This window comes from Balaenoptera acutorostrata, chromosome 11 (genome assembly GCF_949987535.1).
Source record: "Balaenoptera acutorostrata chromosome 11, mBalAcu1.1, whole genome shotgun sequence".
In the NCBI taxonomy this organism is placed as follows: Eukaryota; Metazoa; Chordata; class Mammalia; order Artiodactyla; family Balaenopteridae; genus Balaenoptera; species Balaenoptera acutorostrata.
Window position 1 is genome coordinate 67,014,590 of NC_080074.1, and position 25,093 is coordinate 67,039,682.

Sequence of the window (25,093 nt, forward strand, 5' to 3'; positions counted from 1 at the left end):
GGGATTCAGAAAGGCAGGGAGACATTGCATTCTAGAGATATCAGAGAAGGCTCTCAGAGGGGCGTAAACGTAGGGGGTCTTGAATAATGTGTGAGATTTGGTCATTCTACCTTCCAGGTGGAGAAGATAGGACCCATGGCTCCAAGCAGGGCATGGGACACCTCAGGGGGTGAGACTGGCCTTCTCCCAGCTGGGGCTGGGGAAAGGCTCAGAGCTTAATGCAAGGTCTTGAAGAGGAGGATGGGAAAATAACCAAGGAAGGCCCATGGCAGGTAGAGGAGAAGTTGGAACCAGTGCTTTAATCCTTCACCCACCAACATCCAGACTAGACAAAGCGTGGAGGTATTTCTTTAAACGATGCAAGTTCCTTCACTCTCGAGCCAGCACACTTGCACTGAAGTTAAACTCTGCACACTTGGAATTCAGGGCTCTACTCTGAGAAGCTTCAAAGCCCAAGGGGGGTGGAGAGAGAGAGGAGAACCCAAGAGCCTCTGTGAAGACTGAGGCCTGGGTGGAGAAGCAGCTTCTAAGCTCCTTCAGCTTCAAGGAGGAAAGCGCTGCAGAAACCCCACCACTGGGGAGGGGATTTCTGGTTAAGTCAAACTCCAAATTCTGAGTTTCATTAACGTTTGCCTTTTTGCCTAAAGTTCTTTGGGAGGGGGAGCTTACAATCCTCAGAGATAGAAAACCGTCAAGAGGAAGAAGGTCTGTTTGGGGGCTTTTCCTCCCCGGTATTAATGGAGACACCTGGAGCCAAGAGACGAGCACAGCTGAGCCCTTCTGCAAGGCAGCATTTGGGCCAAGGTGCCACACAGGCGCTCACCGGGGAAGGTGAGATGAGGTGGGAAGTGAGGGCCAGGGGGCCACCTAGGGAATTCTGGCTTCTCCTCTGGCTCACAGAACTCGGTCCAGCTGGAGGAGCCGCCTCCCTCCCTGGCCAGGGCTACAGCAGTAGCCCACTGTCCCTGGCCAGAGCTGCTCAACCCCAGCCGGCAGCGCCCACTCCCCCCGCCCCCGCCCCCCGGGACTCCCGGACCCCGGCCAGGAAGAGCAGACACCGAGTTTGAGCCTGGAACTAGACAGTCCCCCACCTCGGCCGCGCGCACGGTTTAGTCTCGCCTCCCTCGGTCCTCTATGTCTCCTCGAGCCCCCTCCCCAGGGTCGGACGCCGCCCTCCACACCTTCACACAGGTCTCCCTTTGTGCTGTAACACACCGGCCCCTTTCCTGGCGCTCGGCTCGGGTCAACGTCTGCGGAGGTTCCAGAGGAGGCTCATTCATCGCATAGTTGGATGGGGGAGGGGTTGGGGGTCTGTCGTTCTGAATCTCCAGGTGGGAGCCCAGAGGCCAGGTGCCCCGAGAAGCTGCTAGAAGATAGGTCGGGACGACGCCCCCAAACTTGGCCCTGCTTGCCAGTCTCCAAGATTTAGGGCTCCAGTTACTTCGTGGGCTCCCCCTGCGCCCTTCCCCTCGCCTCCCGCCCAGGGTCCCAGCGCGATGCCCCCTCTCTCCCTCCCCCGCTGCTCCTTTCTACCGCTTCCCCTCCTCCCTCCCAAGTCTTTTCCGTCCACGGTCTAGGGCTCGCAGCCTGCGCCTCTGCAAACACCCCCCGCCCCTCCAATCCGGGCAGAACTCCGAGGGGAGGGGCCGGAGGCCCCCCTTCCCGCCTGTGGTCGGAGAGGGCAGCGCCGCAGCCCCGGGTGGAGGGGAGTACAGGGGCCGTCTCTGCGCCCCGCCCGATCAGGCCACTCGGCACACTAGGGGTGGGGGGCGGGAAGCAGGGCTAGAGGAGAGGGGGCTCCGGCCCGGGCAGGTGCGGGCTCTGGCTGGGCCCGGGCGGGCTTCGGGGGCGGGGTCTCAGGTTACAACCCTGCGGGAGGCCGGGGGCGGCCCGCGGTTTGGGCGAGTTCTCCAGCCTCGAGTAGGGCCGGGCGCATATAACGGGCGCCGCGGCGCAGAGAAGACGCAGAGCGCTGCTGGGCTGCCGGGTCTCCTGCCTCCTCCTCCTGCTCCGAGGGCCTCCTGCATGAGGGCGCGGTAGAGACCCGGACCTACACCGTGCTCCTGCCGCCTCGCTGCGCTCCGCCCGGGCCCGGCTCCGCCAGGCCCCGCGGTGAGCCATGATCCGCCTCGGGGCTCCCCAGACGCTGGTGCTGCTGACGCTGCTCGTCGCCGCTGTCCTTCGGTGTCACGGCCAGGATGTCCGTAAGTTGCCCACAGCCCCTGCCTGCCACCCTTCTGTGCCGTCCCTCCGCATCCTCTTCCCTGGCCCTCTCGCGCTCTGGAGCCTGCGGATGCGCAGAAGCTCATCGAGCGGAGTTCTGCAAGTCAGGGGCTCAGTCCGAGCGTCCTCCGTGCCGGTCGTGGTTGGAGGCATTTGCAGGTCCCTGCGTTGCAAAGGAATACTAAACAAGCAAAGCGTCGGGTCCGAGGTTTGCGCACGGATTTTAAGCGCGCTCATTCCCACCAGCTTTGATAATTAGGCGCACACGCACACAACTTGGCTTCCCGAAGCACTCAGAGTTCAGTAAAACAGGTTGCGGCCCATCGAGCTTAGGAAAAGTAGGAGAGAAAGAGCGCGAGCAAAGGAGCGAGCAAGCGCCAAGGGGTTGACGGCCCAGTAGTGTCCAGGGGTTGGTGCCTGGGGGTTCAAAAGGAAGTTAGACAAAGGAGATGCTCTGAAACTGGTGGGCTGAAATCCGAGGCCACAAAGAAGGGCTTCGGAGAGACACTCTGAGACCTCAGCGCCTCTCGCGGGTTTCCTCCCCCTCACGGCTGGCCCAGGAGCAAAGTGCAGCCCTCTCGCATCTCGGCTTTCCCCTTGCCTCTAAAGCATACAGAAACTTCCCGTAGGAGAGGCCATCTGAAAGGCGATAACATTCCAACCAGACCGTGCTTTTCAAACGCCCAGGAAAATAGCGCCCCCTCCCCGCCGTCTTCCCCCCTAACACTCCCCCCCACCCGCCCAGGTACTACAATGAGTTACTTTTCTGAAAGTTTCTGGAACTAACCGAGGCTCTGCCAGGTGTGTGTGTGTGTCTGTGTGTGTGTGTGTGTAGCAGAGGAGGGAGACACGGTTGGTCGATTGCTATAACAATTTCAACCGAATATAGTTAGAGATGGCAGTTTTACAGTCTGGTCCAAAGGCGATTCGAACCGCACCTTTCCATCGCCTCCTTTGGTGAAGTCCCACTGCCTGGGATTATATTTAGGACAAATGAAGCCTGGAAAGTGTATTAGGTAGAGAAGTTATTTTTTTTTCCACGTGTTTGGGCACGTTTCCGACGGCTGGGATTCCAGCCCTGTCTTTGTATGTTACAGATTGTAAATCAATCGCAGGGGAAATTTTTTGGCGGGGGAAGTAATGGAAATCAAAGTCCGTCTGCCGACGAGGCTGTCTGCAGTCTCGTCTGCCACTAGGCTATCTCCAGACACAGTTTAGAAGGCTGCGGACCCAGAAGGACTTTCCGTTCATTAGGGTGGTTGACCGGGACAGGGTCAGGACTGGGGCCCGCGGTGCAGCTGCAAGGAGCCCCGGGCAGGAGATTTTGGCCAGGCGGTCGGATGGTGCACTAAGCTGGAGGCCTGCTCCCAGGTACTTGTTGGAATACGGTGCGTCTATAAGTGGCCCCAGCTCGGACTGACTATATATTTGTCCTAAATTTGCATGTACACACTCACAAAATTGTCTTCTTGACTGACCTCTGCCTCAGTGCGCAGTGGAATTAGCTAGGTGACTCTAAAATAATTCCCCAATTCTCCATCTGGTATCAGAGGCACTCACTTAAGTGGCAGAGCGTTCTCAGCGCAGCAGCCTTCCTAGGAGGTAGTGAATTCCACAGTTTCTTGGGCCCAAATCTTCCAGTCGTTCCTCCTCCTCCCCAGGGGGAGTGCTTTGGAGCCGCTGACTTTGCGCCCTGGCGCATCCCGGCTCCGTACCCCCCTCCCCTGGGTCAGCGGACCCAAAGACGTGACGTGGGGAAAGACGCAGTCTGCGTGGACATCAGGAATGTCAGAAACCTAGAACTCTGGCACGCCCCTCCTCCCCATCTTTCCACAAGTTTGAGAAACTTATTGGCTGCGGCGTCTTTGACCCACATCTGCATTTCACAGCCCTCGCCTCTGAATGTGCCCCTCGGCTCAGGGGAGAGACCTCAATCCTCCATTGTGAGGCTTGTTTGCGTTGGGAGATTGGCAGCGATGGCTTCCAGATGGGGCTGAAACGCTGCCCGTATTTATTTAAACTGGTTCCTTGCGGAGACCTGTGAATCGGTCTCTGTGTGCACTCGAGAAAAGCCGCATTCATGAGAGACGAGGTCCGGTGGGTTCCCCAGGACTCCCCGACCCCCTCTCCCACAATGCTCCCCTGTGCCCGCCCGCCCCGCCGCCACCTCCTGGGCTCCAGCCCTGCGCAAAGCGGCTGCGAAGCAAAACAGTTCCCCGAAAGAGGTAACTTTTTAATTGGCCTGCTACAAAGAATCACTTATGTGGCGCTGCGGTAATGAAGGGAACCCGATCAGGCGCGCCGGGATGCTATCGGCAGCCGTTTCGAACAGCAATTATGGTGGCGCTGGGCTCCTCCGTCCACACCTAGGGGATCCGGTTACGGCGCTGGCTCCTTTCTGGGGCAGTCATTTAATCCCACTTTTCACCCCCCCCCCCCCAGTGTCTGTGCGCGAGCCGTGTCCAGAGCCGCAGCCACAAAGAGTCACCCGACGGCTCTCACGCCCAGCGCTGCCGGCCCCGCCCCTGCTCCCGCTCATCCCCGGCCACCCTTCCGAGGGAAATCTGATACGCCTTCAGGGCGCACCCCGCTCTCCCAGCACTTTACTCTCTTCCCCCACGGCCCCTCTTGGGTGAGGGGGGGGTTCTTCCTCAGTCGGTCCCCGGCCGCTCGCTTTCTACAGCTCCACCTATTTATAGCGGTGCGCGTGCCCGGACAACAACTGTATATACCCTAGGCTCCCCCTCTCCCCCCTCCCCTCCCCGTGATGATCTCGCCTAAAGGCTGGGTGGAGTTTTTCTAGTGGAAAAAAAAAAAAAAGACAGAAAGAAAGATTTATCTTTCAGTCTCCTTAAAGAGCACGGGGCGGGCCGTTTCTCTCTCCGCCCACCTGGTTTGTGGCCCTTTCCTATTATTCAACCCCCGCAGTCGCCAGGGCTTTGGGGATTTTGATGAGAAAAACAGCACCGGGCGCTCCCCGGCACGTGGCGCGGGCTCTGCCGCGCTTGGCGCTCTCCGGAGCGCTCTTGTCAGCACAGGCTTCGTTTGCAGGGTGGATTCCGGAAGGCAGGCCGCTTGTGGAGAGGGACTAGTGCATGCCGTTCTTGGTCTGCGTTCCTGGAGGAGGCCAGGCCTGGACTGGCTAATCTTAGCCCGGACCAGGCATTCAAAGCCCCCCATCACACACACCCTTCCTCAAATTGGGCTGTTGTCTTCAGATGCAAGCAGGGTCTCTCCAGAGAGGGCTACAGCTGGAGGTCAGCACCGGCAGCGGGGCGGGGTTCTTTGGCCCTGCTTGCCTCCCAGGGCATTTTGTTATACCCTTGGGTCCCAGGTGTATTGTTTAACTGGGCCTATGCCCCTCCCCCAATCGGTCCTAATCCTAATATGATGTAAAGAATGGAACAAGATCCTAATTTGTAACAGTTCCTCCTTTCACACACACCCCACCCCCATGTATCACTTCTGGAGCCTGGCTCTTTGCAGAGTCTGATTTTTGTGGGTAGAATTTTCTGCATGCCTTCTAAATTTTAGCTGTCAGTTGTATTTAGCAAATCCCATAATTCCTAGAGGAAGGCAGGAAAAAGAAGGCCTCTGCTCCCGTGCTGGGGGTGGGCAGGTGGGGGCATCTCTCCATGTCCCCCTCCCCTCTGTCTGTACAGTCCTGAGTTCCCATTCAAAGGCTCCTGTCCTCCTGCTCCCACTCTCAGTTGCCCCTGACCTCCACATCATCAGGGCCCCCCCCCACCCCTTGCTAGATGCATGAAGACAGTACGGCATAGTCAGTCCCCCTCGCCTTCCCTGCTGGGTCAGGATTTTCACTGGTGAATAGACAGCAGAGTGCAAGGCACACAATAAATGTTTGTTGACTCCATGGAAGAATGAATGATGTCTTAGAAAAATAATTTTCAAGTTCTCTGTGTTCGAGTGGCCCGAGCCCACCTTCTTCAGCATTTGAATTATGTCAAGTTGACTTGCAACCTCTTTCTCTTTTTCTCTTCTGGCTCCTCACCCCCTCCTTCCCTTGGCTGTCTGCTTCCCCTGCCCCACCCCCGGTGCAGAGAAGGCTGGCAGCTGTGTGCAGGACGGGCAGAGGTATAACGATAAGGATGTGTGGAAGCCCGAGCCCTGCCGGATCTGTGTCTGTGACACTGGGACTGTCCTCTGCGACGACATAATCTGTGAAGACATGAAAGACTGCCTCAGCCCCGAGACCCCCTTCGGAGAGTGCTGCCCCATCTGCTCAACTGACCTCACCACTGCCAGTGGTCGTAATTTATTTATTTCCTGTTCCACATAAATAAATTACTTGCAGGGGCAGCAAATGCCCTGCCATGGATGCCGGTCATCTCCGCGAAGCGGAGGGGCTGGTTATCCATGGGACCCCAGCAGCTGAGGCTGAAAGGAAAGGCCATTTCTCGCTTGCAGGTTGACACTGAGTGAGCCTGACACACTAGAGGGGTCCTTCCTCACCCAGCACCTCCAAACAATACGCTTCTAAGACATGGAGGACAGAGGTGATTCCACACAGGTATCCTCACTGGAATCACCTCTGCAGATGCCTAGAGCCACCGTGGAGATCCAGTGCTCCTTCCGGCCAAACCACAGACTAACTCCTCCTCCAGTACCCACACCTTGGCTTCTCTGTAGAAGGCCTCAAATGTATGGTCTTCGGTGTGGAGCGAGCTCTGCTGGCCAGCGGGCAGACAGAGAGGGCAGGCCCCCTTCTTGAAATATGGAACACTGGTGGCAGTTTCCTTTTGGTTTTGCCTCTGTTGGCGTTGACTGCCAGTTAAGAAGCAAGTTCCTAGGAGAAGGAGGAGCTGGGGTCTGGGAGTTCTAGTGGTGAAGGGCGGAGATGGGGCTGGGACAGAGCCCCGTGTGCCTGCACTCTGGTGGGTTGTTAACTCCCAGCTGGAGCCAGGGCTGGTGGGTGTTCAGGTGACCCCTCCTCAGCTCTGGAACACATGCCCTATCTCCCTGTACGGTGGCTGGGGACACACATCTAGGCCTCTTGGGTGGCCCTCACTTTTCCCCTCCTGCTCAAGTAGAGAAGACAATTGAAAGGGAAGCGAGCAGTTGCCTTTCCTTAACACTTCACCCACCCTGGAAAGCTGCTTGGGGAAGCTGCTTTGATGGTCCAGATTCCCAGATCATTTCTGAGGGGGCCTGTGTGAGTGAAGCGTTGATCACCTTTACTACTTCACTGCTACAAAGGGGGAAGGGGTTATTGACTCGGGGTGGCACTGGCTCCAATGCCCTCTGTAACTCCTATGCTCTGCTGTTTTTTTGTGCTTGCTTCACGGAGATCCAGCTTGAATGTAAGACCTTTCCAACTACCTAACTCTTCTTCTGGAGTGGAGGAGGTTGGTGGGCGGTGGCGCTTGGGCTACGGAGGGGCTTCTTACCCTGTGAGGAAGAGAAGAGACTGAACCTCTCAGTTTCTAAGTTTAGGCTGCTTTCTTTCTTGGCGGCTGATTAGATCTTGAATTCTTCATTTTCTCTTTGTACCACCCCTGCTCCATTCTTGTGCATGCTGACTGCCTTTTGAATAACAAAGTCTGGATCATCTCCATTCCTCATGGGATCTCAGCAACTCCAGGACCCCAGTGACCCTAACACCCCAACAGAGGGGTTCAGTGGAGTAACAGGAAGCTGCCTCCTTCCCTGGTTGTGTCCCTTTTTTGTTTGATCCGTTAAAGAGTGTCTAAGCGACAAGAAGTTGTACGTACCCATCTCATGAATCTTACATTTTCCTTCTCTATTTTTTCCATTTGCAGGGCAACCAGGACCAAAGGTGAGGATTTCTGTTGTTTTTTGCTCTTTCATTTGCCTTTATATTTCCTTCTTTAGAAGCAGTGCTATGCTCATTCAGCCTGTGGTCTTTAGACATCAACAGGGATCTGTTTCAGAGGGCATCTCCATGCAAGGGCTCCTGGGCGAGGTTTTGTGCTTGGGGCTTGGTGGGCTTGCTTGTCTCAATCCTGACAGTGTTTCATGTTTCAGGGACAGAAAGGAGAACCTGGAGACATCAAGGATGTAAGTACGCATTATACTCCCATGTTGCATCTACTGCTCTCACTGGGTCATTTCCTTGAGGTTCCCTCTAACTTGCCGTCCTGTGGGTCTCTCTATCACAGATTGTAGGACCCAAAGGACCTCCTGGGCCTCAGGTAAGAAAGGGAGAAACCCCTTCCTCCGTGTCTTCCTTGAGTTACTGAACTGCAGGCCCCTGGTCTTGCTGTCATCTCAATATTTTCTTCATTTTCAGGGACCTGCAGGTGAACAAGGACCCAGAGGTGATCGTGGTGACAAAGGTGAAAAAGTGAGTAGAGAAACAATGCTGTCTGACCCTTGTGGACTCCCAAGGTTCTCTAAGCTCCCCCTCCCCAAATGGCTGACTACCTACCTTCTCAAGGGCAGCCTGTAGACAGATGTTTCTCGCATAAACACTGCTTCTCATTGGGGCCTTTTTCTCTTTCTGCCAAGGGTGCTCCTGGACCTCGTGGCAGAGATGGAGAGCCTGGGACCCCTGGAAACCCTGGCCCCCCTGGCCCTCCTGGCCCGCCTGGCCCCCCTGGTCTTGGTGGAGTAAGTATCCTTATGTCCCCTTCCTTCAGGCTGTCCCTCCAGAAGCGTGGCTTCTAAATTGCTAGTCGCACTCACCTGGCTGGCTCCCAGGTCTGCCAGCAGTGTGTACACAGCCTGTCCATGGGCTTCTCCCCCAGGCCTATAATTTAGTGGAATCACATAGTAGGCGTGAGACTGTGGCGCTAAGGGATGACTTTTTTCACTCATTGGGTTTCTGCAAAGCAAGTCTTCAGTTACCTGGCTTCCTGGCGTCTGTACTGTGTGGCTGATTCTTGGGAGTGGTAGTGGGGCTTAGGGGAGAGGATGGCTGGGCACTTGTAGTTCCCTGGAGGAAGAGTGACCGCTGTCCTTGGAAGACATTGAATCTTCATCTTTGCCAAGTACATTCCAAGCAATTATTTATTCTCATGAAAGAGCCCCAGTGAGTGAAGGTGTGTGGCTAAAGTCATTTTTGGAATCAAACCAATCAACAAATTATATTATTGCCCAGTTTTTGCAGGTTTGCCATTTTGATGTTTGCTGTGATTTAAATTTTTAAACTTGAATGGCTCATAGATGCCTACTACATTCCCTGCTAAAATATTTCAAGACTGTTCAGTTTAGCCTTTTGCTGGGCATTAAAGTCTTGGAAAAGAAAAAAAGAAACTTTAAAAGTGATATTTTTAGTTATATTTCTCAATTTATGTTAAATAATGTATTTAATATTTTAGAATTTTTTAAAAAAACTTATAAAATGAAATGCAAGTAATGGATACTCTCCCAAATAACACTTCATCTCCCAGGGAAATGACTATGCCACTGTCATCTAATAACCCATTTCCAAAACTATTTTTCAGGAATCATTAGTAATTCAGATCAATGCTAGGTTAGTCTCCAACAATTGGAATTTATCTAAATAGAGTATTTTCTATTCAGATATAGCTTACCTAGCCAAGTAGGAAAAGCACAGGGCCTCTCAAACTTTTTTTTTTTTAATTTCTTTCTTTCTCTCTTTCTTTCTTTCTTTCTTTCTTTCTTTCTTTCTTTCTGGCTGTGTTGGGTCTTCGTTTCTGTGCGAGGGCTTTCTCTAGTTGCGGCAAGTGGGGGCCACTCTTCATCGCGGTGCGCAGGCCTTTCACTATCGCGGCCTCTCTTGTTGCGGAGCACAGGCTCCAAACGCGCAGGCTCAGTAATTGTGGCTCACGGGCCTAGTTGCTCCGTGGCATGTGGGATCTTCCCAGACCAGGGCTTGAACCCGTGTCCCCTGCATTGGCAGGCAGATTCTCAACCACTGCACCACCAGGGAAGCCCCCTCTCAAGCTTTTAATGTTGTTGGGTTTATTTGCAGAACTTTGCTGCTCAGATGGCTGGAGGATTTGATGAGAAGGCTGGTGGAGCCCAGTTGGGAGTAATGCAGGGACCAATGGTAAGAAAAAAACACCAGTTCTTTGCAGCCAAAATGGCAGGAGGTGGCCCTTAGCAGGGCCAGGGACTCTGACAACCTCACTTTACAGGTAATTGCTTAGAGCAGCTCTTCCCCAACAGTTACGTAACCTCCCATTTAGCTAGCTCAAAGCATTTGGGTTTTTACGGCGATGGATGCCAGTTTTAATGATGCGCTGGAGTGACTAAGAAGAATGAGGATGGAGAGAGGCATATAGGCTGATCTGTCAGAAGGCCAGTTGCTATTGCTCTTGGAATGAGAACTGAAGAATGCAGACAGCAGCCACTGTTCTCCAGCATCCACAAGACTTCCAGCAGGAAATCTCAGCCCTGCAGCTCCCACTTGGCACATGCTAAATGAAACTCAGACTTTAGTAAACATGGCTGCTGTCCAGGGGAAAGCAAGGCCAGCTTCTCTGTCCAAGTGGTACCTATAAATAAAAATAGATTGTTGCGAGGGGAGTGGGAAATGAGAGGGAGCAGCTACTGCAGGCCCCCTGCTCACAGAGTAACTCCTTGTCCTTTGTCTGGGCTGTTGGCTGGGAGGAGGTGGCACCCTGGAGGCTGTGGGTGAAGCATTTCCAGTAAAGCTCCTCATTTTCTGTTCCAATGCAGGGCCCCATGGGACCTCGGGGACCTCCAGGCCCTGCTGGTGCTCCCGTAAGTACTGGAAGGTGGAGACACAGATGCTTTCAAGCTCTCTGATGTCAGTTTGCGGAGGGCCAACCTGGTGTCCTCACTTTACTTTTTAGGGACCTCAAGGATTTCAAGGCAACCCTGGTGAACCTGGGGAACCCGGCGTTGCTGTGAGTACCTCCGTGGGCCCTGCCCTCCTGGGGGGGAGCTTCCAATGATGTACCACTCCGACCCCGATCCCGTCGCCTCCCAGGCTCTGCCCAGCACTTTCCATGGTGGAGGGCTCAAAGGAAACCCAGATGTCCCCTCTTAGCTCTGGGGGAACAGAGAGCCAGATGTGGCAAGAACCACCCAGGGCTCTGTCATCTCAGTCCTTTTTCTGGGTCACCCCTAGCCTGTGCTGTCCACTGCCTCCCACTATGATCTGCTCTGTGCCTCTGCTCTCTCTCAGCACAAAGTGGGTTCTTCCATCTTTTTTTTTTTTTTTTTTAATTGGAGTGTAATTGAATTTTTTGGCCAAGCCACGCGGCATGCCCGCATGCGGGATCTTAGTTCCCCGACCAGGGAGCGAAGCCGCAACCCCTGCGTTGGAAGCATGGAGTCTGAACCACTGGACTGCCAGGGAAGTCCCAGGGTTCTTCCATCATTTTTTCCTTATAGAGGACCTAGCTTCCAAAAGCTACAATCCCCAAATTTTGTCCACGGATTAGGTGTCTTCCCCCTCCAACCATCTCTTAAACTCTCTTATTTCGTTCGTAGGGTCCCATGGGTCCCCGCGGTCCTTCTGGCCCCCCTGGAAAACCTGGTGATGATGTGAGTACACCTGAGGAGTCAAACAAGTGGCCGCCTCACTTGAAAGGGCCCAGAGAGGGGGTGCTGGGCAGTGATACAGATGCACCCTCGGCTTGACCCAAGGGGGAGGCAACCTGAGGGGCAGAGCTGGTCTGTTGGAGACTCGGACTCCGCCTACTGTCCACATTTCCACTGGCAACTTAGCTTGCAGTTGCCTTGGGGACTGCTTTGGACCCACTGGGAAGGGAAATAATTAAAACATCATTAACTCCTGGAAGGGAAATTGAGAAGTGAGAGAAGGGAGAGGGAAAACACAAGGGGAAAGATGTAGAGAAGGAAAAACAAAGAAACACTCAACAGCCCAACATTATCTTAATTGTAAATGAGTTAGGAAAAGCTCAGCCTGAGTCAGGATGTCTGCAAGGGATGCAAACGAAGGGAAGAGACAAGAGTTGGCACTCGTGAATCCCATTAGGCAGTGAAAGTCTCTGAGGTTAGGGGGCCCTAGGCCAGTCAGCAGGGCCTATGAGAGGAGACAGGGAGCCCACCAGGAGAGGCTTGAGGCCGTGGGGTTGGGGACGGAGGAGCTTGCCCAGGGCACAGGCAGCTGTGTGAGAGAAGACGTGGTGACCCAGGGATGGCATTCGGGGAAGTCTGGGACCTGAAGGAGGGTGGTGGAGACGAGGAAGCAGGTGGGCAAAGGCACGGTGGGCTGGGAGGAGAGACGGTGCTCCGGAGTATGCCAGCTGTGCTAACGTGTCTTCTGAGGAAGCTGAGGTTCATCTCTCTCCCTTCAGGGTGAAGCTGGAAAGGCTGGAAAACCTGGCGAGAGAGGCCTTCCTGGCCCTCAGGTAAAGCCCCACCTTCCCCAGCCTCCAACATCATTCCCAGAGTCTCCCTCCTTGCAGCCAAGGCAGTGGCCTCCCGCCCAGCTCATCCAGGTCCGTTAGCTCACTCCTAAAATTCCAGCACTCTCCACGTACATCACACCTTCATGCTGATGACCATGTCTCTGATCCTAGCATGGGACCTGGGAGGCTGGCAGTTGTTCATACCCACTTTGCATAAGATGGGGTGAGGCACAGTGAAAGGGATTCTGGGATTGACTGAAAGATGGTCCCCGTGCTGGGCTTCCACTACTCCCTGGCTCTGAGGGCTCTGTAGCAGCCCAGGACAGTCTTGACCCGGTTCTGCTCGGTGCCCTGAGAATCTCTTCTTTGGATTGCAGGGTGCTCGCGGCTTCCCAGGAACCCCAGGCCTTCCTGGTGTCAAAGGTCACAGAGTAAGTATCGTGGGTGAGGGCGTTGGAAGGAAGGGATTGACCAAGGGAGAAAAAAGCTTTTGAGGACATGAATATTCCTATTTGGCTTCCCCAGAAGTGCGATTGGATGTCTTCTCTTGTCCCGTAGGGTTACCCAGGTCTAGATGGTGCTAAGGGAGAAGCTGGTGCTCCAGGTGTGAAGGTAAGGACCAAGAAGCACACGAGGATGGGGGACGGACGATGAGGAGATGCTACTGAGCTCAGTGGAGTTAGGACGTCTGAACGGCTTGGGTTAGGACAACCAGTCCTACATCCTAATGTACGAACGGCAGTTCTGGAGAGCTCTGGGAATTGTCCCTCACAGAACTAAAGTTTGGGGGTGTCAGTACTAGCTGAGATGACCAGAGCTTTCGGCTTCCTCCATGGGAGTTGTCTGGGGTCCCAGCCACTGACCCTCTGCCTCTTTGTTCCAGGGTGAGAGTGGTTCCCCAGGAGAGAACGGTTCTCCAGGCCCAATGGTGAGTACGAGCGCCCCCCGGGAGCGCCTCTCCAGATGCTCTTCAGATACCTTCCGAAGCCTGGCAGGTGGCTTCACAGTAAATGCCACGGCTCCCTTTATGCAAAGTAGATACTCAATTTTGTAGATTGATCTGATTATGAGCAAAAGGCAAAATGTATCAAGTAGATGATTTGGTCAAGGTTTCACCAACATTTCCTTGAAATAGCCCTGTTAGCACACTTGAGGTGTGCTTCAATTTTTACAAATTTCGTTTATTTTCAACATTTGGGGGAGCTCATCTATTGCAAGAAGCAAGATGTACCTCGAACAGGGCTCCCAGTAGGTAACAACAGGCGCACCTGTGTGCTCTGCCATGGCAGGAGAACCTTTGGTGTGATAGGAGCGTCCTGAATCAGGAAGGTGAGGTCAGGGGCATCCACACCTTTGCCTCCTGGGCATTGCACGCTCCCTCCCCTCAGGTGTCCAGGAAGGGCCTGCAGGTTAAGTGATGGTGCAGAGTGTCCCTGAGTCAGCTCACGCTTGTGCTGTCCTGGTGTGTGTTCCAGGGTCCCCGTGGCCTGCCTGGTGAGAGAGGACGGTCCGGCCCTGCTGGCGCCGCGGTGAGTAATTGACAAGACCAAGAGCCACCATTTGTCCAGCATTTTCAAGTTTACGAGGCACTTGCATGTAGGGTTATTCTGCCTGACCCTCAAAACAACCCTGCGAGGTGTAGAGAGTACCATCCTCCCGTGAGGATTCACTCTAGCGTGCCCGTCACAAATTCCCAGGCTGGGTCTGCAGTCGGAGGACTGGGAGTGGGCCACGGGAGGGCTGGTTGGTAAGGGCAGGAGTATCCTTAACCAGCCTCGATTATTCAGGTAATCCCCTCAACAGCCCCACCTGCTCCCTGTCAATCCCGTTCGAATTTTTGGACAAACTTTAACTGGCTAGAGTACTGTGCTCCTTTTTGTTCTTTCTGGTTGCTCAGATGCTGCCCTAGAAAAGTACTAACAGTCCAGGGTCAGCTCACATACTTGACATTGGTGCACTGCTGGTGACACTATGATAACACCAGTGGCCACCACTTCACGGACACTCCCTCTGTTTAATACCTGAGATGCTTAGTCTCATCCAATCTTCCCTCATATCCTGTGAGGTAGATTCTGTTGTCCTCCCCATTTTAGAGGAGAAGAAACCGAGGCACCAAACGGTTAAATAACTTAAGACAAACTATGCTTTGCAGCCTCAGACTCTGGTGGCCTCTTGTTAAGGGGGGAAGTTAAGAGCATGGGGATTTGCCATGGTGGAGGGTGCAGGTGTTTAGCTCTGATCCCTTAGCAATCGAGAGCCCTTGTGGGCGCCTGGTCAGGCGAGTGATGCGATGAAAGCTGTGTTTAAGAAAGATTATGCTCTCTTGTTGATTTCACACCCAGCCACCCAAGCTCTGAGGCCCCTCCTCACGGGTCCTTGCAGGACCGGCCAAAGTAAATCAGCTTCACTCGGTTTTACTGCTTTCCAGATAATGTATCTGTTTTGGCAGAAATTTCCCTCAAAAGCAGGTCAGTGAAATACCAAGCAGCCTCGACCCCCATTTGTCAGCCAGAGCTGTTGAAGTGGCTTGTTCCCGGGTCGCTTTGTGTGAGGGGATTAGAGAGCGCTGGACCTGCCGAGAAACACTGCGATTTCGGCAGGTTGTCAAGACCTGGCCTGTGGGGCCCATGGTGGCCACACTCCGTGAGGGGCACAGATGAGCTGCATCCCTGTTTTCCCTCCTTCCCGGGCACAGTAGACCCTGCTTCTCGCTCCTCCTCGCTGACTCCTGTCCCCGTGGTAGTCAGGCTGGCAGGGTGTGCACAGGATTAGGCATCGAAGATTGACAGCGTCACGTAGTTCCAAGCGCAGGCCGGGGTTCAAGGCCTCGTCAGGGGCTGGGCTGGGTTGGCCTCTGCCTGCTGTGGTCACGTGCCCCCCACCTTGGGCCAGACGGTGCCCACTCCCCAGCCTTGCTGCAGGAGGAGCCCTGGATGCCCGCTCAGCTCTAGCCTCTCGGGCAGCACTGCAGCTCCCCTCACTCACGGCCAGCCCAGGCCTCTCCTCTGGCTGACCCCTGGAGGGTGGGTGCTTCACAAAGCGGCCAGGCTAGTCCAGAAGGGGCTCTGGCCAGTGCTGAGGCTTTATGTTCCCTGTGACATTTTCTTCTGTTAAGTCTTCTCTTGCTTCCCTGTTTAATGCCAACGGGGAGAGTCTCAGGAGAAATGGACCATAGCCAGGAGGAAGATTTGAGTCTTCTTTAAAACAGGAGCTCCCCGTAAAGCATCCTTCGTCAGCTTCCGAGGAGAGGCAGAGGCAGGCAGACGGGGCTCAGCCGAGGTCCTCCAAGGACCAGGTGCCAGGCCCAGCTCCACCTAGCCTAACGGTCCCCTGGGCCTTGAGGGGCCTTGAGAGAGGCACTAGGGGTGCTCACCACAAACCCAGGAGAAAACCCTCAAAGGGCAAGGCCTGTAGAGGAAACGCCGGCAGCCTTGCCTTTCTGTGAAGGAAGTCTTGGGGCAGATGTGGTCCCCGGGCTGTGCCCGGTGCCCTGTCCCCATCACAGAGCTTCTTCCTGGGCTGCTGGCAGATGTCCTGCAGCTTCTCTGTTTTCCATAGAAGCAGGTGGTTTTATGGGTTGGAGGATGGTGGGGCGCAGATCCTGGAGTTAACCAAGCCTCAACCAGGGAGGTTACCCGAGTCCCGAGAGGGCTTCCTGCTGTGACAGGCAGGAAGCACTGAGTCAGGGTTGATGCTTCTGTTTCATTCTCCTTTGGCCCAGTTCACCGAATCTTTAAATGATGACTCGGCCTTGGAGTTAGGAATACTTGGGGTCTAAACGGAAGTTTAAGAAATGATGAAATAGCTGGAAAATTACCCAGGCTTTGTTAAGCTGAGAACAAGCCCACTGCCCTCCCGGTTCTCCCAGCCGCCTTGGAGGACCTGCCAGCCTCCTACTCAGCCCTGGGGTACCACCATGGGGGAGGGCTGAGGCAGGGAGGGACTGGATGTGTGCGCGCCTCTGACGGTGGCTGCTTCCTTCTCGCTCGCAGGGTGCTCGGGGCAACGATGGCCAACCCGGCCCCGCAGGGCCTCCGGTAAGTTCGCTTTAGCCCCGGCAGGTCTACCTGCGTCCCAGTCAGCCGCCCAATGAAGTTGCAGTGTTTACTCAGTACCCAGGCCATGCTCTGGCTTCTACTGGAAAGGAGGAGAAATAATTTTTCATTGCTGCAAGAGCATGTTGAACAAGCTTTGAAGCAGCGGGTCATTTTTCTCAGCCACGCTTTCGGTAGTTTTCTTGAGGAGGGATAGAGAGGGAGGTGAAAGAATCACCTGCTTCTCACCATGTATTTAGTCAGAAACTTGCTTTGCCTTGTGAAGCCAGGCTTGGGGACACTGGCAGTGGGGACAGTTTTCACCCAGGGACTTTCGGCCACAATGGATGTAGGGCAATATCGGTACAAAGGTGGGACGGCATGTGAGGCGTTGCGGGGGGGGTTCTCACTCTGGAGGCTGGAGAGAGTCTGCCCCGAATCAGCATTCACCTCTCCATCCACTTGCTTCCTCCAGGGTCCCGTGGGTCCTGCTGGCGGTCCTGGCTTCCCCGGTGCTCCTGGTGCCAAGGTGCGTGTCCTGCCCGTTGTGTCAGGAACCCCGCTTTCCCCGTAGCCCTTGCTGACTGCCCCATGGATGACCCCCCTTCCCCGCCCCCTTCCCTTCGGAGGCGTGTCCCCCAGCCCCACCCCACCTCCGCTCTCCACGGAAACGAGGAAGAAGCCAGGCACTTGGCAGAGTCACCAGCTGGAAGGGAAAGTAAGATGGAATGATAAAAAGCTGGAGATACAGTTACAGCTTCAGAGTGGGGCAAGGCAGAAAAAGGTGGGGAGACACCTGAGACCTGGGAGGGAGCAGAAGACCAGGAACCAAAGGGAAGAAGGCAAAGCTCAGCCGACTTAGACCCGGAAGAGAGTTGGAGGGAAGTGGGCTCAGAGATGGTTCCACGCTTCCCTCTTGCCGCTGCTTCATCTGGGGGCCTTGGCTCTCCCAAGCCGTGTTAATAGAGTTCTTCCAAGGATTAACAGAGGCCAGTGGGAGGCCAGCCAGTTCAGGGAAAGGCCCCTGTGGCCCAGGAGGGATTCCAATGCGCGTGTGTCCCTGGGAATTCTCTCCTGGTGCCCGCCAGGGGATGAATAAGGAGCCTCCATGCGGTCACTGGCATCAGGTTGCTTTTTCCCTCCTGGGGGTTTCCATGGCAACCAGACAGTGTCTGAGGCCCCAGGAGCCGGGTGAAGGAGACCCATTGTGAAGAGGGACAGCGGAAGGTGAGGGGGCCTGACCTTTAGAAAATAATAATTACAGAAGTAAAGCAAGAATGTTCTGAGAAGAAACCTGAGGAGGCTCTGCCCTCCCTCCAGGTCATCCGTCCTCCCCAGGGACTCCGCTGTCCAGAGAGCCTAGATCGCAGCCAGTTGTAACTTTCAGGAAAAAATGAAAGTAAAAGCAGAGGCCATTTTGGGAAAAGTGGTGTTGGGGTGCTGGACCCAGCTTGCTTCTGCCCTGGCTTTCTGGCTCCCTTCAAACAGGCTTGGCTCAGAGCCTGGGTCACACATCAGCCAGATACAAGCCAAGTGGTGCCCCGAGCTGAGCTGTTTGAGAGCCTGAATAAAAGAGAAAATAGGTAGGGAAGGGGAGGTAGAGGTGCCTGCCCATCTCGGCCATCTGTCCATCATCCCCGTGACACTGGGCCGGCAGGGTCCCCCAGCTTGGGCTTTTCTGAACGGTGCTGACGGGACGAGCACGATGCCAGGCTGTAGCATGAAACTGTGTGCTTGCTCTTGGTGGTCACCGTACAGGGGGCAGATGGAGAGCACAGTGGGTGGGGTAGGAAGTCATCAGGGCAGCGAGCTCAGCCAGGCAGCCCACGTGGGAACCCAGGTGCTCAGGAGCAGGACTCAGCTCTTTGGTGCGTGTGTACAGCTTGCCCTGAACTGTTGCTGGCCCACGAGGTCTCTGTCCCCCTGACTTGCCCTCACTCCATCCCTCCCTATTTCTTCCCAGGGTGAAGCTGGCCCCACCGGTGCTCGAGGTCCTGAAGGTGCCCAAGGTCCTCGCGGTGAAGCTGGTACTCCTGGGTCCCCCGGGCCGGCTGGTGCTTCTGTAAGTGTAGCTTCTCTTTTGCCTGAAGGGTCTGGGGTCTGAGGCCTTGGCACACTTGACTCTGTGCTTAGCTATGAGGGAAGTGGCGTCTCAATCATGAAACCTTTGTTCTGGCTGAATGCCTGCCACCAGCCACCCCCTTCCACCCATCTCTAGAGACATGTCTCCCTCCATCGCCTATCCTCCCCCTGAAATGTCCAGCAGGGCCCTACCTGGAATGGGCAGCTGCTGCTGCAGCCCCTGGACCTGGGGCCTGGAGGGCTAGGAGATGGCTGGGGTTTATTCTTCGCTGCTTATTTTATAACGACAGTCTCCTTTTTCAGGGTAACCCTGGATCTGATGGAATTCCTGGAGCTAAAGGATCTGCTGTGAGTGCTGCCCTTGGACTTGGCTCCTCCCGGTGGGGTCAGTCCCTCCTTGCCCCCTCTCCTGATGCCTCTCTCTCTGCTCATGCTGATAGGGTGCCCCTGGCATTGCTGGTGCTCCCGGCTTCCCTGGGCCCCGTGGTCCACCCGGCCCTCAAGGTGCAACTGGTCCTCTGGGCCCGAAAGGTCAAACGGTAAGATCCAGGATGAACCCCAAGCACCCCAGAGTCAAACCCGCCATCCCTCCTTCCTGCGCTCACACCATGTCCTTTGGTGGGCCGCCTTTAAGGGTTTCGGGAGGTAGGGACAGGGCCGTGGAGAGGACCGAGTGTGAGAACCTGCCTTTCTCCTTTGTTAAGGGTGAGCCTGGTATTGCTGGCTTCAAAGGCGAACAAGGCCCCAAGGGAGAACCGGTGAGTATCTGGCCACCACCCCTGGCCCACTGCCCACCTCTGCAGGAGCTCTGTCCCCTAATCCGGGTCGTCTCAGGCCGTGTCGGAGACGAGATATGACAAGGCTGAGAAGCTGTTGCAGCTTCAGCTCCCATCGCTGGCCTGACCAGCTTGACCAGTTGGAACTGTATACTCTCTCTCTTCCCCCTGGGGCACTTCTGCTCTCCCCCAGCTGATCCTTTGTGGCCTCACTTCCCCATGTCCCCCAGCCCTGAAACGATAGTCACAGCCACTTCCTCCACACACCAGGCCGGTGCTCGCCCCAGGGCCTGGCGAAGACTCACCCCGTTTCTCTTTTGTGCTGGTTCTCAGGGCCCTGCTGGTCCCCAAGGAGCCCCCGGTCCTGCTGGTGAAGAAGGCAAAAGAGGGTCCCGTGGAGAGCCTGGAGGTGCTGGGCCCGCTGGGCCCCCTGGAGAAAGAGTAAGTGGCCCAGGAGTCCCCACGCTCATTGGGGTGTGACCTGGAGATGCAAGTCCGGTCCCTGTGGCTCTGGGTCTTTGCCGAGTCTGTGGCCTCCTAGACGTCCTACTTCTCTTTTCTCCACCCACCACCATGGGGATAGGGAACCTTCTCCTTCTTTGTGTCTCTCCCCGCCACCCCGGGATGGCATGAAATAGTTGGAGCTCCTTCCCAGAAAGGTTGGGACAGGCCCAAGAAGTTAATCTCTCAGAATCTTGCAGGCCGTAGCTACTGCGCCACAGAAATTATGGTTGGCGGGTTCGTGGGATGGACCCCCTGGGGTCTGGCAAGGCTCTCTGCAGCCACGGTTGGGTCAGGGGCCACTCTAACTCACAGCCTCTCCTCTCCACTTCTTCCTAGGGTCCTCCTGGCAACCGTGGGTTCCCAGGTCAGGATGGTCTGGCAGGTCCCAAGGTGAGTCGGGGCACAGGGGCTGGGGTCCCACATCACTGGTCAAATGGCTTTCTGCTGACCCCCTGCCTCCTCTTGTGTAGGGAGCCCCTGGAGAGCGAGGGCCCAGTGGCCTTGCTGGTCCCAAGGGAGCCAATGGTGACCCTGGCCGCCCTGGAGAACCCGGCCTCCCTGGCGCCCGGGTAAGTAGCAGAGCTGCTTTTGTCCTCGGCTTCCGACTTTGAGCAGACTCTTCATGCCCTGCCCCACCTGGTCCCTCCACCCCTGTGCTGCCAGGTTTGGGAGGTCCTGGGGCTGCCCTGACACCCATCCTCTTCTCTCTCCTAAACAAAGGGTCTCACTGGTCGCCCTGGTGATGCTGGTCCTCAAGGCAAAGTTGGTCCTTCTGTAAGTCCATCATCTGAGGTCGCTGGGAGGGGTTGGGGAAATCCTTGGGGAGGCAGATGGGAAAAGAGACAGGAGTTGGGTAGGGGCAGCCCGTGAATTTTGAGAATTGGGGTGGGGGACAGATGGTAGATACTACGGCAAGGTGTGGCCTGTGCAGTGGCTGTGAGTTCTGAAAATGCCACCGCCTTGTGCATTCGGGCCTTCTGTTGGCGGAAGACAAAGCATGATGTGCACTTTCAGGGACAAAACTTATAAGCGAAGGAGTGCCTTGTCGCTGATGGGACCTGTGTGTGATGTGGGCTTCTGTTTGCGAACTTGGTCAATCCCATGTGCTGTATGTCTGGCCAGTGCCCAGCCCTGAGCCTGCTACGCAGTAGGCACTTAGTAGATACTGGATGGACAAAGGTGGTCGAGCGTCCATGTTCTGAGAATGGTGTCCTCTCTTTCAGGGAGCCCCTGGTGAAGATGGTCGCCCTGGACCTCCAGGTCCTCAGGGGACTCGTGGGCAGCCTGGTGTCATGGGTTTCCCTGGCCCCAAAGGTGCCAATGTAAGTAATCACCTGCCCTTCCTTTCCTTCCATATGGTGCCGCTACCTCCCTGACCCTGGGGAAAGGGCTGGCCCTGAATAGAGTTAACCCAAGGGCCATGATGGGCAGGATCCATGAGTGCCCTGGGCAGCTTGGACCTCCACGCCCAGTAGGAGTGACTGTGATCGGGGGAAACCCAGGGCTCTTTAGAGCCCTTGGGACATCTCAGCCATGACGTTGATCCATGGGGCAGCGCTATCAGTTCACACCTCTGAGCATAAGAGAGGTGCTGATACTTGGCTTTGGCCTTTGCTGTCCACGAGGCAGTGACCCCAAGCCCCAATCTCCCAAGCTGGCCATACCCCCGCTCCCACCAAAGCCCTCCACCTTACGGCCCTGCACTCTTTCTTCCAGGGTGAGCCTGGCAAAGCTGGTGAGAAAGGACTGCCTGGTGCTCCTGGTCTGAGAGTAAGTACCCTCCCCACTGCCCACGCCTTAGCATTTGCTGGACCCCCGCAAGGAGAGAGCATCCCTGTGGCATGCTTCTGGGACCCCTAGGTGGCAGTGTGGATTCCTGTGGCTGAGCCCATGCTGCTCTGCGAGTCCGCACGGGGAGACTTCTGGTGGCTGACAGCAGCCCAGAGACATGGAGGAGGCTACCATGCTGAGAAGGACTGAGGGGAAGAAGGGGGCCAGGGAAGGACAGGAAGGGAAAGTGTGGAAATGGAGTTCAGGTGGGGGATCATCTAGAAACTCTGGGCCACATAGTACACCCGCCTGGTCCTGGGGTCTGTAGAACTGAAGAAGAGTGTATCATTACATCACCCCTTTCTCTCCCCTCTAGGGTCTCCCTGGCAAAGATGGTGAGACAGGAGCTGCAGGCCCCCCTGGACCCGCTGTAAGTACCTGCCCAGCCTCTCCAGGTGGCCCGTGGGCAGGAGCTTTGTGGGTAGAGGTGGGGAGTAATGGAGCTGACAGGTGTGGATCTGGGCTGATCCAGGACACCTGACCCAGCCTGAGCTGAGGCAGGGCTTCCCAGGAGGCAGTCTGGACCCCATCGGGGTTGTCAGGGGTGCGGGTCGCTGGTGGGAGGGCAGCGAGGCACGCACACCTTGCTTGGGCAGTGAGGCAAGGTGTCGCCTGCCCTCCTGCGGGCCGGCCCCAGGCCCCTCTAGGCCTAGCTGAGGCTCCCAGAGTCTCTGGAGGCTGGCTCAGCTCGTCTTTGTCTTCCTCCGCAGGGACCTGCCGGGGAACGAGGCGAACAGGGTGCTCCTGGGCCATCTGGGTTCCAGGTAGGTGGCTGGATCAGTCCTGTTCAGGCTCCGTCCACACGCAGGGCTCTGGGGCAGCAGCAGCGCCCCTTTGAGGGGGACCCGGGGACGAGTCTTCCCTGAACCCCCTCCCCTACACCTGCTCTCGCACTGTGCTGGCCTCCCTGCAGGGCGCGGCAGCAAACGCACTCCTTTCCTAACTAAGTCACTTTGGCTTCTAGGGACTTCCTGGCCCGCCCGGTCCCCCAGGTGAAGGTGGAAAACCAGGTGACCAGGTGAGTTTGGGGCTCTTTGAACCTGTAGCCTGTTTAGGTGGGAAGATCTATCCTCATGCCCAGGAGGCAAGGGCAGGAGGGGGCACGAGGAGCCCCATGAGGCCAGGGAGTGTCCAGGACCTGCTGCCCAGCTCTCCACAGAGGACAGTCTGAGCTCAGCCCCCAGCGGGAGGGCGGCTCGGCCAAGGATCTGGGACAGAAAAGCCTCTGCTCTCGCACACATCCTTCTTTGTTCTTCAGGGCGTTCCTGGCGAAGCTGGAGCTCCCGGCCTCGTGGGTCCCAGGGTGAGTGTCCCGTCCGCTGTTTCCGCGCGGCCTCCTTGGGCCTGCTCTCTCCCATGTGGTTCTGCCTGCCCGTCCCAGCCCAGCCGTCCTGGGTCTCCTCTCTCTTTGGGCCTCCACCCCATCTCTCTTGCCTGACTGCTCCTTGGTGTCTCTGCCACAGGGTGAACGAGGTTTCCCAGGGGAACGTGGCTCTCCCGGGTCCCAGGGCCTCCAGGGGCCCCGCGGCCTCCCTGGCACTCCTGGCACTGATGGTCCCAAAGTGAGTGAGGCGGGTCCTGCTGGCGGGGGTCCTCTGGGCTGGAAGGGGAGGGGGCTCAGGGGGGATGAAGATGGAAGGAGGGAGGGATGGAGGATGAGACAGAAAGGGGTCTGGGCAGAGGAAGAAGGGAAGGAAAGGGGGCTCGGGGCCTGGGGGGCCCAGGGAAAGTGCTGCCCTCCACAGATTCCTCTCCCACCGCAGGGCGCAGCTGGCCCAGCTGGCCCCACTGGGGCTCAGGGCCCTCCAGGTCTGCAGGGGATGCCCGGTGAGAGAGGAGCAGCTGGCATCGCTGGGCCCAAGGGAGACAGGGTGAGTACCAGGCTGAGCGCGCTTCCGCCGCAGCTGGGCTTCCCCACGGCATCTGGGGGTGAGGGTCCCCGTTACCCTCTTGAGGAACTTGGAGACCCCTCCCAGGCTCTCTCTTTGACCTTGAGTGACATCCTGCCCTGACACTTCCCTCTGTCTCACTTCTGTTACTCCTCGTCACCCACCCTGAGACTGAAGCAAATCCCTCTTGGCCAGGCTCTGAGCTCTGCCTGGAGCCCCATTCAGGGGGGCACTGAGCTGGCAAAGGGGATCTTGGAATGCCTCCCTGAGGTGGCCCGTTTTTCTCTATCCCACAGGGCGATGTTGGTGAGAAAGGCCCCGAGGGAGCCCCCGGGAAGGACGGTGGACGAGTAAGTGGATGCTGGTTGCAGGCTCCCTGGGGTTGGGATGGGGATGGATGCAGGGGACCTCACGCACTCACGGGACAGAGGGGCGGCGTGTGAGCGTGGTCTCTGCTCCCATCTCAGTTTTGTGGGCTGGGCAACTACAGGGACTTCCCTGACAAAAGTGGGGGCCCCAGGGTGAGAGGGCGCTCTGGGGGCCACGGGAGGGTACACCAAGGTCCGCTGGGTGTGGAGTCTCCAGGCGCCCTGCTGGGCTCCGCGTCCCTGGCTGTCTCTCACTGCCCCTCACTCCGCCTTCTCCCCCCCAGGGTCTGACTGGCCCCATTGGCCCCCCTGGCCCGGCCGGTGCCAACGGTGAGAAGGTGAGTCGTGGATCCCTTTCCTCGCTCTGCCTTGCCTCCCCCATCAAATCTCCCTCTCATCTCCTGCCAAAGACTGCTCTCTCTTCCCCTCGACACCTGTCGGTCTCCTGCCCTGCAGCGGCTGCAAGGAGTGGAGGGTGGGGGCTCTTCTTAGAGGCAAAATCATGGCTGTGTGCACCACCGAGGGTAGCAGTTGGATGGGGGCATGGGTGTCTTCAGCAAAGGCCCCGAGTAGGTGCAGGTATGGCCAAAGCAACAAGGGGAGAACATGCCGCGGGTCGGAGGGGAGACCAGAGCCCCCGTCCCCCGTCAGGGCTCTCTGGATTTACTTTGCTCTGGAAGGGCCCCCCTCTCACCCCACATCCCTCATCCTTGGCTTTTGTCCCCCGCCCCCACCCCGGCCCACTTTAGGGAGAAGTTGGACCTCCTGGTCCTGCAGGAACTGTTGGTGCTCGCGGCGCCCCGGTGAGTATCTGCCCCTGAGCCCGGCCCTGCAGGCCCCTGGGCACGGCTCCCACCCTGCCCTCTGGGCCTGGGGGTGGGAGGAGAGATGAGAAAGGAAGGGAGAAGGCACGTCCCCCCCATGATGTGATCAGGGTGGAGGGCCTTCGGGTCCCCAGATCCTCTGACCGCGAGAGGCTTTCTGACCTGGGTCCCTTTATTTAGGACGGAGCCTCCCGACCCCCTTCCCTCTGGGGGTTACTGTGCAGTAGGCTAGGCTGGGCCAGAGCGGGCTCTGGGCTCACAGGAGGGCACA

At 56.7% G+C, this 25,093-nt stretch overlaps 1 protein-coding gene across 1 annotated transcript in view; it reads left to right on the forward strand.

Moving 5' to 3' along the window:
* The first annotated feature begins 2,065 nt into the window (after positions 1–2,065).
* COL2A1 (collagen type II alpha 1 chain) overlaps positions 2,066–25,093 on the forward strand; it is a 30,991-nt gene continuing 7,963 nt past the window's right edge. Inside the window, exons 1-37 of the mRNA XM_057557423.1 lie at positions 2,066–2,204; positions 6,285–6,491; positions 8,004–8,020; positions 8,230–8,262; positions 8,364–8,396; positions 8,495–8,548; positions 8,713–8,814; positions 10,142–10,219; positions 10,852–10,896; positions 10,989–11,042; positions 11,632–11,685; positions 12,462–12,515; positions 12,893–12,946; positions 13,074–13,127; positions 13,399–13,443; positions 13,991–14,044; positions 16,508–16,552; positions 17,025–17,078; positions 18,513–18,611; positions 18,935–18,979; positions 19,072–19,170; positions 19,336–19,389; positions 19,741–19,848; positions 20,248–20,301; positions 20,382–20,480; positions 20,632–20,685; positions 21,135–21,233; positions 21,628–21,681; positions 22,058–22,111; positions 22,452–22,505; positions 22,706–22,759; positions 23,000–23,044; positions 23,205–23,303; positions 23,505–23,612; positions 23,927–23,980; positions 24,283–24,336; positions 24,748–24,801. Coding sequence (XP_057413406.1) covers positions 2,120–2,204; positions 6,285–6,491; positions 8,004–8,020; positions 8,230–8,262; positions 8,364–8,396; positions 8,495–8,548; positions 8,713–8,814; positions 10,142–10,219; positions 10,852–10,896; positions 10,989–11,042; positions 11,632–11,685; positions 12,462–12,515; positions 12,893–12,946; positions 13,074–13,127; positions 13,399–13,443; positions 13,991–14,044; positions 16,508–16,552; positions 17,025–17,078; positions 18,513–18,611; positions 18,935–18,979; positions 19,072–19,170; positions 19,336–19,389; positions 19,741–19,848; positions 20,248–20,301; positions 20,382–20,480; positions 20,632–20,685; positions 21,135–21,233; positions 21,628–21,681; positions 22,058–22,111; positions 22,452–22,505; positions 22,706–22,759; positions 23,000–23,044; positions 23,205–23,303; positions 23,505–23,612; positions 23,927–23,980; positions 24,283–24,336; positions 24,748–24,801 — 2,463 coding nt within the window. The 5' untranslated portion in view covers positions 2,066–2,119. The remainder of the gene's footprint in view (positions 2,205–6,284; positions 6,492–8,003; positions 8,021–8,229; positions 8,263–8,363; positions 8,397–8,494; positions 8,549–8,712; positions 8,815–10,141; positions 10,220–10,851; positions 10,897–10,988; positions 11,043–11,631; positions 11,686–12,461; positions 12,516–12,892; positions 12,947–13,073; positions 13,128–13,398; positions 13,444–13,990; positions 14,045–16,507; positions 16,553–17,024; positions 17,079–18,512; positions 18,612–18,934; positions 18,980–19,071; positions 19,171–19,335; positions 19,390–19,740; positions 19,849–20,247; positions 20,302–20,381; positions 20,481–20,631; positions 20,686–21,134; positions 21,234–21,627; positions 21,682–22,057; positions 22,112–22,451; positions 22,506–22,705; positions 22,760–22,999; positions 23,045–23,204; positions 23,304–23,504; positions 23,613–23,926; positions 23,981–24,282; positions 24,337–24,747; positions 24,802–25,093) is intronic.